The sequence below is a fragment of the Monopterus albus genome, unplaced genomic scaffold (genome assembly GCF_001952655.1).
Source record: "Monopterus albus unplaced genomic scaffold, M_albus_1.0 scaffold47.1, whole genome shotgun sequence".
NCBI lineage: Eukaryota > Metazoa > Chordata > Actinopteri > Synbranchiformes > Synbranchidae > Monopterus > Monopterus albus.
Window position 1 is genome coordinate 1,832,332 of NW_018127927.1, and position 10,097 is coordinate 1,842,428.

The 10,097-nt window shown below is 41.2% G+C and overlaps 1 protein-coding gene across 4 annotated transcripts in view; it reads right to left on the reverse strand.

The window, feature by feature from the left end:
- Positions 1–6: 6 nt before the first annotated feature.
- The window catches only part of LOC109960443 (neuroligin-2-like), a 73,084-nt gene continuing 62,993 nt past the window's right edge, over positions 7–10,097 (reverse strand). For all 4 annotated transcript variants that reach the window (XM_020600551.1, XM_020600554.1, XM_020600553.1 and 1 more), the window contains exons 5-9: positions 8,202–8,387; positions 5,213–5,478; positions 4,901–5,054; positions 3,357–3,723; positions 7–2,757 (exon numbers count right to left, since the gene is read on the reverse strand). In XM_020600551.1, the coding sequence (XP_020456207.1) occupies positions 1,821–2,757; positions 3,357–3,723; positions 4,901–5,054; positions 5,213–5,478; positions 8,202–8,387 (1,910 nt within the window). In that variant the 3' untranslated portion in view covers positions 7–1,820. The remainder of the gene's footprint in view (positions 2,758–3,356; positions 3,724–4,900; positions 5,055–5,212; positions 5,479–8,201; positions 8,388–10,097) is intronic.

The following is a 10,097-nucleotide window of genomic DNA, read 5'->3' on the forward strand; positions in this document are numbered from 1 at the left end:
GGGGGGGGGGGGCCTTTGATCAGTCTTTCTGGTAGTGTTGCAGCACAGCCTCAGTTTTAGGAAATGAAAAAAAAATAAAGAGGAAATATTTACTATCTTTGTTATAATCATAGTTTTACACAATATTCATCTCTTAATACTTTAATATCTTTTGAAGTACCACAAAGTGCAGCTGATAGTAGGAATAATAAAAAAAAATCTAAATGATTTTCAAAATTAAGAAACAAGAATCTATGAAGAAAAAGGCTAATCATCAAAATGACAAAGAAACTTCTCTGCCCACAATCTTAAGGGGAAAAACACATCATGCAAATTCTCAGACTGCAGCGACGTTAAGAAAACTTTATATTCTTCTTTTTTAAATGAACATATACTGAATCTGATTTCCCTTTAAAGAAGAGACCAGCCACAGTGCAACATTGTGTGTAATTAAAGGAAAAAAAAAAACAAGCATGTGGATTTAAATGAAAGACGAAGGGGTTGGCACTTTTTATGAAGGTAATTCCTTTTGTAAGATACAGTCAGGATGGACCTCTCCAGGCGGTCCACTGGACGCCAGCAAGAGAGGAACTTTATCACAGTACTTGGCACCAAGAATGCTGGTAAAAACGAGATATCAGAATATCTTTTTTTCATTCATATCCTTACAATTTATTAATAATACATCATTTACATTTATGTTTTTGTATAAAAGACTGAAAGGAAAAACAAGTCTAGAAGTGACTGAGGAAGAGGAAAAAAGTGGAGAGGGAAATGGATTATATCAATAGTTTAATAAAAAGAGCTGCGGGGGCAGATGCAGAGAGACAAAGAGTGCGAGGCAGTGAAAAGAGAAGCAGTTAAATGAGCTGAGACTGGGACACAGAGAGATAATGAGTGAGAAACAAATAAAGTAATGGACATGATTAGAGCCTGTGTGGCGGAGATGCAGCAAGTTCTAATGGGCAGCCTGGATTCCAGGTTGCATCCCACACACTGAGAATGATTCAGTTATTTCCTGTACTGCCCATCAGTCCAAGGCCCAATCTGGAAATGTTGTGAAAGCATCAGCTATAAGTATATAGACTGGTAAAAAGCACAACTTTAGATGCCATTTAAGTTACATCATAACTGAAAAAGTATATACATTTGTAAGATGAAGAAATTAAGTTTTAAAGCCAGTAAAAAACTCAGGCTTGGCTGTCATCCTTGTAATCCCAGCCCTGTCAATACATTTCACACTAAAATGTCTCCAAAATCAGGGCAGACAGACAGTGGGACATAGCTGGGCCACATTTCACCTCCAGATTGGGCCTTTAAAGCTGCAATTTATAAGTTTCAAGAAATCACCACTTTATGACAGACGGCTTGTTTGCTATTGTTAAATCTTTTCACTAAATGAATGAAAACAGATATGTGCATTTTATGTAAGTTAAACATAGTTTTACACTGACACAAAACACAAAACAGCCAAGCTATACATAAGACTGATTTAGATTAGCTCGATATCTCTTTGAGAGAGAGCTGCAAGAGTTTTAGTGGCTCACCTAAGCACCACATGTTGAAAGAACTTTAATGGTTCAGAGCAGTATGTACCTATGATGACAGGCTTTTGGCAAAGAAGCTTTCTTGATCAACTCTCTCTTAATTAATAATTTTATTTTAGAGGTATTTCAAGGCTTAAAATCTTACAAACTGCAGCTTTATTTGAGGGCTTAATGAGAAAATACAAAAGTATAGTAAAGAAGAATAAAGGGCGGTGAGAGTGATGTTTATATGAAGCAGTTTGTGCAGTGTATCTCTGTAAGCCCAGGATGGGGTACCAGAAGTTGTGCCTGGTCCTATACACGGGTGGTGGAGTGTTGGTGTGGCAGAGCATTGTTGCTGTGGCTGGGGACAGGTGTAGTAGAGGGAGCTGGGACAGGGGGATAAGTGTTGAATGGGTGGAGGGGCTGCATGCTGCTGATGGTGCTGGGGATCATGGTAATGGTATTGGCTGTCATCAGTGGCACATCCTCCGGTGCTCGCCGTAGGGCCAGAGTGTAGTCAGGCGGGCACACAGGAGGCCGCAGAGGCTCCAGGTCACCAAGGACACCACGGGAAGGGAGGGGTGTGCCGTGCTCCAGCTCCACTCTCTGCTGCTTCATCTGCAGCGACATTAGCTCCTCCTCCTGGCTCAGCGCCAGATCATTGTGCGGTGGGGCCCCTACGACCCCCATGCCGACACCCATGCCCATCGTTGTGCCGCGTTGTGGGGAGAGTCGACGGTGGCGTCTCTGCATGAGTTCATGCCGCTTATCCCGTTTGTAGTAGAGTGCGGCAAAGGCTAACACGTTTAGGAAAAGAAGCGAGGCACCCACAGCTACTGTCACACTCAGCTCAGTGGAGTAGTCCCTAGTCTCACTGGGGAAGGGAGGTTTATAGGGGGGTCTCTCTGAGCCATCAGGCTCAGGATCAGGAGGATAGGTAGAGATTACAGGATGTCGTGTGGTGCGGGTGCCAGGGCTGTGAGGGCCCTTCCAGCGGTTGGGACCGCCGGGTGGAGGACGAGTTGTTATGGGGTTAACAGGGTCCTCATGGAGGCTGTGGAGATGTGGCACTAGCTCCAGCCAGAAGGCCACCTTGTTAGCCCGGTAGTTGTCTCTGACACGCGGCTTCAGGCCGATATGCAAGTACTGCTTGTCTTTAGTGCTGAACTTGGTCCAGATGACCTCCTCGAAGCGGTTGGGCTTGGTGTGAATGAATGTGGTGTCCTGAGGAACTGGTAGATTAGGATCCCTGGAAGAGTGAGATGACAGAATCAAAATATTTTTTAATGCTAATGAATGATTCATTACTAAAATGTTGCATTAGCTGTGTTACTATAATTATTAAAAACACTAAGGCACAGGAGCTGATGTGCCATTAGAGCAGAAATCTGCTGTGGCAATTAGAATAAGGAACACTTCAGAAAGCGTGGGTGCTGTATGTCCAAGTTTATGCCAGTCCCAAGCGCTTAGACCCACCGCATATATTGAGTTGCAATCATTTCTGTCTTCTTAGAAACTATCACTGAGTCATTAAAAACAAAACTAAACAGAAATGTTATATTAATTTTCAGCAAACTTACAGTGTCCCTTTCTTGGGCTCACTTTGCCAAAATCTCACTTCTGACATCAGTAGGGTAGGGTAGGGTAGAACTTTATTGATCCCACAATGGGGAAATTCCAGGGTTTTTTTTGTTTAGTTTTTTTATGTGCTAAAGGGACAATGGACAAATTTTTTGGAACATGAAATCCCCACTGTCTCACCATTAAAGCTTATGCATACCATATACTGTTGATATTAAGATAAATGTTTACAGAAGAAAATACTCTTAAGTTTGGCATTTTACTAACCCCGTCTTGGCAAAATTGGTCCAGTATGTCATGACAACAGCACTGAGCATTACATCATTCTTGGAGAAGTTACAGGGAAACAAGTCTGTGGCTCCCACCATGGGAATCCCAAATACATAGGGAATCTCATCTCCGTGAGCTGCATCTGCCCAGTCTGGCCTCGCCTCCGTCTGACAGTGATGATGGAAGGTATAGAAATAGACAGGTGACTGGAATTCAGCGTGCAGTTTGGCGGTGGCGACAGCTGGGGCCACCCACTGATGGTCTGTAAACAGAGCCAGAAGCGTCTTTCTACGCATGTCACTGTTGTCCCTGTCAGCCCAATCTGTGTACATGAACTTTATGGTTTCCCTCAGTATATCTTTACCTGGAAAGAAACAAAAAGGAATGTGAGTACAGTGTGTACTGCGTGCAGTGACAGAATCTGTGGTTATCCGCAGCATTAGGTGAAAAGACTTAAATCTGAAATTTGTAACTTTTGTGGTTTAAATGTATGTCATCTTGATGGTGGAGTGTCGCTAGGCTTTTTTTTTTTAATACTTCCTTCCATCTCCTTGTCCAATAAAGTCACACTACTATTGCACAGGAGGCATCATCAACATAATTTACTTTACATATTATACAGTGTATATCATCCTGTGCCCCTTCAGTTTTTCATTTCATCATAATAAATAGATTATCAAAAAAGTGATACGGTTGGTCAAAATATTCAGCTAGATACAATGTCAAAGCAGCGATTCAGGGGACTACTACTGTACGGTCACATGACAGATGAAAGCATCCACAGGCTAATTTTTGGTAGCCTTGCTAGCTTGTCTGCTTACAGTTAAGTAAGTCAGTAAAAAGGTGCATGAACACTGTTATACCATCCCTTCAAAATAAATACATTTTACTGCAAAAGGGAAAATGCAGCAGAGCTTGTTGTCAACCCGCCACATTTCTTTATTCGTTCACCTCTATTTATTTTTTGACAAAGCACTATCTTATGACTGTGACTTGACTGAAAACCAATGCACAAATGACTCGTAGCAAGTCAGCCTCCTTCCAAAATATATACACTTCATGAATATTTATCCACAAACAACTTTTAAATGCTCACATTTCAAAAGCTTTTCTGTATTAGAGTTCTATTATTACAGAATCTTCCCTCAGATTCTTTAATGTGTGAGATTGTTGGCCAGCATTATACTTCCACTATCTCTGTTCAGATTGTTTGGCTGAAAAGCATCAGACAATGAAGAAGAAACAATGTCATTGTAGCAGAAAGACAAAGAATCTATTTGAAAAATATCCACTGTAACATAAAAAATCAAAACAGCATAGTGGTGACTTTGCTACCCCTGACCGTCACCTTATAGGTTGTAGCAATCCGACAAGATTTCATCATAAGCACAACTCTAGATGTTCTGGCATCTTCATTGTAGTTTGAACATGGTTTTAATTGCTTCTCAGCACCGCACCACTGGCTAACCACAGTTGTAAAAATACAAGTCTAAGCTTTCATTTATAGTTGAATTTTAAGGTAAAATAAAGGAGAATCTGACCATCAGGGTATCCATACAAATTGTCCACAAAGTTGGAGATGGTGTAGTCAAATGAGGCTGCCGATATTCCATCTTCTCCCTCACTGTCATCCACAAACTTCAGGCCCTCTCCTTGGTTGACACCCAGCAATATGTCATAGTTGAGGAACTCGCCCTGGTGTCACAACAAACACACACAGCATGACATGACAGAACAAAATGGAATAGTAATTAGCCCCGATTGGTACTAGTTAGGGCAATAGTGTATTCACACACTGAATGCAAGGAACAGAAAAAAATGCAATTATGACACCAAGGGACACCAGCTCTGACCTGCTGCATGAGGATCTCAGGGTCATCCGGCACCACATCTCCATCTACCACAGGCCCGAAGGCAATGTGGTAGCGTGCGGGCTGGATGTCTTGGTCCACCAGCTCCCGGAAACTCTTTCTCCGCAGGCAGTCTACCAACTCAGGCTTGTCCCCCAGAGTGCAGCCGACCTTCTTCGCCAGAATGTCGGTGTACATCAGCGGCCGGTAGTTGACTGACCAGCTGGAGATGGCTGAGCCACTCTGAGCAATGGCCCTCTGGAACAGGCCTACATGAAGCAGGACAGTATACAGCACATAAATTCAGCAGCAATCATACATATTTCCTCTCAGTTTAGGTCTGTCTCCTTCCCTCTGACACACTTTCATTTGCAGCTGATGGGCCCTCAAGGCCTTACACTGTGAATGCATTCAATAATGCATAAGTGAGAGGAGGAGCAGTTGTAGAATATTACATATGAAGCAAGATGAAGCACTGATATCCTACAGCTTTTTTATAGTCAGAAAACATCTTTATGAACATTAAGGTAGGAAAATGAAGTGCTTGCATTACATACAACAAGAGATAGCAGCAAGAACACTGATGACAACCCTACACATGGCAGTGGGCTTGACAGGCTGTGTTAGTTGAAGCGAGACAGAGAAACAAAGAAAACTGTTCGCACTGTTGCACCACTGCACTGTTATGTAAAGTGGCTTGCTGTCCCTCTGTTTTATCCGCAGATTCTGTCATTAATAATTAAGCCCCCCCATATTCAGCATGTGCCCCGCCCCCGCTCCTCTCCCTGTGAAATCAATTAGGAAGCCTCTTAACTGCAGCTCCATCTCATCTCTCCTCTGCACACACACTAACTTTTTCTGCACTTTGTGATGATACAGCCTTCAGCATGGAACAAAAGAGAAGGTTTGCCATAAATCTCTGCATAACAACGCATAGTGATCATGTGAATGTTCATTTTTCATTTTCTGATATTATACTAACTTAGGGCAGCACAGTGGCACAGTGGTTAGCGCCGTTGCCTCACAGCGAGAAGGTTCTGGGTTCGGGCCCCACCTGGGACCTTTCTGTGTGGAGTTTGCATGTTCTCCTCGTGCTTGTGTGGGTTCTCTCCGGCTTCCTCCCACAGTCCAAAGACATGCAGCTTAGGTTGACTGGTGTCTCTAAATTGCCCATAGGAGTGCGTGCGTGTGTGTGGTTGTTCGTCTATGGGTTGGGGCCCCCCCCCCCGTGACCCCGCTCAGGGACTAAACGGTAGAAAATGAATGAATATACTAACTTAATATAAATAAAACCCTTACCAATATCTTGACCAACATTAACCAAAACTCTTTTTAAATGAATCTGAAACAAAGTTTTTAAATAAACTATAAATGTGCTTTTAATATAGTAACATAAAACCTTTCAAGTTGAATGCTAAATTTCTCACAGCAGGTGTAGCAAATATGGGATGCACAGTACAATTTTAGAAGCAAAATAATGTATTTGAAAATAAATGAAAAACTTTTTTGTGAGTTGTTGTTTTGTGTCACAAGCCTTTGCATAATTATTATGTATGAAATGGCATGTGATCAGACTGTCTGATTGAAAGAAAACCAGCGTATAGTTCAAGTTTGTAGGTGGGAATATTTGGCTAATCCATGGAAAGCATGGGGTGCAGCCAACATTAGCCGGCAACTTTTCAAAAACTAACACTTTGGTCAATACTATCCAATTGTTGAAATGCTTTTCCATGGCCTCCTGAATGTTTTCTGATTCATGACAGACACCCTTGTAGCACTCAGAGGATTCTGAAAATCTGTTTCATACTGAACAAAATAAATAAATGTATTATTATTATTATTTTAAATCTGTCCATAGTCTCTCAGTGTGAAAGTCAACAGTTCAGTAATAACAGTGTAAAGTGCCATTCACCTTCAAAGCTCTACCAACGAAGATCACATCATAGGATTAGTGATCAAGCATCTGATTTGGTGGGCTTTTTTTTTTTTTTTACAAAAATCAGTAAATAAAGTCCTTAATGCTGGTTTACTGTTTACTTGCCCCTTGCATGGGGATATGTACATACACATTGAAAGCCAATGTACCAGAGTCAAATTCCTTGTGTTTCTGACACACCTGGCCAATAAAGCTGATTCTGATTCTTAATATATAATATATAGTATAGATAATGCACTGGAAGCTTTAGTTCTCAAAGTATAGTGCCTCGAGGACAGGCCAATGAAACTGCAAGGTATACATATTTTTTCTTTTTAATTGTACTTTTAAGTTAACATTTCCTCACATTTACATAAATTACATTTTCATATTATGCTTTAAAATATATCGAAATGTATTTTTACCTTTATTTAACCAGAAACCATAGGGTTGGAGCTGTCATGAAAAAATAAAATAAAAAATAATGAGTGTTAAGGTCTGTAAAAGTTTGGGAACCAGTGGCACATTATACACTCCTTGCTGTTATATTTATACAAAGAATGGTAGGTAGTGTTTTCGACAAACCAAATTTTATAGCATTGGCGTAATGTCTGAGACATTAGTGAAATGTGACTTGAAGTCAAGAAAAAGACACTGAGCAAAAGAACAAAAGAGCAAAAGAGATGGAATTATTTTGCCTTGTCTGGCCTTCTAGAAATCTAAGTCCAGTTGATTTTTCAGTTTTTTTCAGTTTACTATGACCTGGATGACTGAGAATCTGCACAGACTTGTCTGGCCTTGTTTTTGGTCAGATACTTGGTCCTCACTAAGACACACCAACACATATGCCCTGCCAGTGATCAGATACCCTGTTGGCATAATAATCAACAACTCATTTCTGAATACTGTAGGCCTTCACTTGGGAAGATAATATTGCCATATATCTTTATCTGATTTAGGCTGTTCATTGAAATTACTAACATGCTCTGTAAAAAAATACACTTGCTACACTGTCCTGAAATGTTTGGAGCAGGGTATATAACAACTGAATTGATAATGAGAGTGAAAGAACCTAACCCTCAGAGTGGTGGGAGAGGATGAGAAGGTTCACACAGGCAGCGCCGGCTCCTGAGCCAAAGATGGTGATTCTTTCTGGGTCTCCTCCAAAGTGGCCAATGTTTTCATTGAGCCAGCGCAGGGCCTGGATTTGATCCAACAAGCCATAGTTCCCCTTAGCAGACTGGTCCCCTGTGCTCAGAAACCCTGCAGGGTAAATTAGAGGAAACAGAGAAAAAGAGAGAGAGAATACAGATTTATGTGCAAATGGAGGAGTGAGGCAGAAATTCAGGGGCATAAAAGTCTGTGTTTTTATCGCCTTTTATAAAATATCCCCCATAAACAGAAGATAGCATCCATTGTCAGTGTCTTCTCAGCCTCCAACTCATTGTAAGTCTGAGGAGATGTCTCACAGAAAGCTAGCCAAATTACTCATTTTTAATAACGATGTTGGAAACACAGTTAAGAGAACTTGTTAGCAGAGAGAGGAGGAGGGAGACAGAAGGCATGTTTCACCTACTTCCAGGACACACATTCACACAGTAGGTGCACTCCCACAACAAGATAAAATAAACTGAACAAAATGTCACACACATTCCCATGCACACAAAGAATGCTTTGTTCTTATGATAGTGAATTAGAATATATTAGACGTTACAAGCAGCAAGCTACCTCACCATGAAACAAATATAGCTGTTCATATTTTAGATTGTTTAAATGACTTCAATACCCACAAAACATCAAATTATTTCAATACACTGCAACCACTAATCTACACTCCGTAAATTAGTGGCTGAGGGAGCAGTTTGGGGATATGATGAAATAAAAATAGATCTTTTAAGATGGGCAGCTCATATGACAATCTTCTCATTAAAATTTCTGCTTATCTGTATTTTGTAATGTTTCTTTGTATTATTCCCAGTGTATAAACAGAATTTCCCATTCCTGACGCCACGTACATGTTGATTATGACTTACATCTACTGTAACTTATATATAAACGTGGCTGACCAAGCAACTGGGTCAGGCCCAGCATAGTTTCCTTGGACATATGAAAATGACTTATGATGTCATCAATGATGTACTACTGTGTATCCACAAGTTACTGTGCTGTATAAAAACTTTATCCTTTCTCATTGTTCATTCTGCAACATTGCTAGCTAACCACAAACTACTAGCCATGTTTCACTTTTATTGTCAATTTTTGTCCTGTTTGTTACTAAGGAAACATGGCTCTTAGCCCCCATTAGCCTGGGGGTAGGGAAGATAACTTCTTTTTTTTCTGTGAAAGTGACTAACTTGCATTAGATTAATCAAAAAGCAAACCAAAAAAAAAATTTTGGGAAAAGTGCAGTAACAATATTTGACCACTTGGAGACAACAAGCTGTAAACAAAACATTTGCATACTATTACATTTTAAAATGATATGACAAACTTGTTAACAAAGACTTGTCTATTTACAGTTCATGTATTTATTGTATTCAATTATACTTTCCATCCATCCATCCATCCATTTTCCTCCACTTATCCGGAACCGGGTCGCAGGGGCAGCAGTCTAAGCAAAGATGCCCAGACTTCCCTCTCTCCAGACACTTCCTCCAACTCCTCCGGGAAAATGCCGAGGCGTTCCCAGGCCAGTCAAGAGGCATAATCCCTCCAGCATGTCCTGGGTCTTCTCCGGGGGCTCCTCCCGGTGGGACATGCCCAGAACACCTCCCTAGCAAGGCGCCCAGGAGGCATCTGAAACAGATGCCCGAGTCACCTCAGCTGGCTCCTCTCGGTGTGGAGGAGCAGCAGTTCTACTCTGAGCTCCTCCCGGGTGACCAAGCTTCTCACCCTATCTCTAAGGGTGCGCCCGGCCAATAGGACATAACATGACTAATAAGAGAAAAACCACTAAATATTCCACAGTCAATT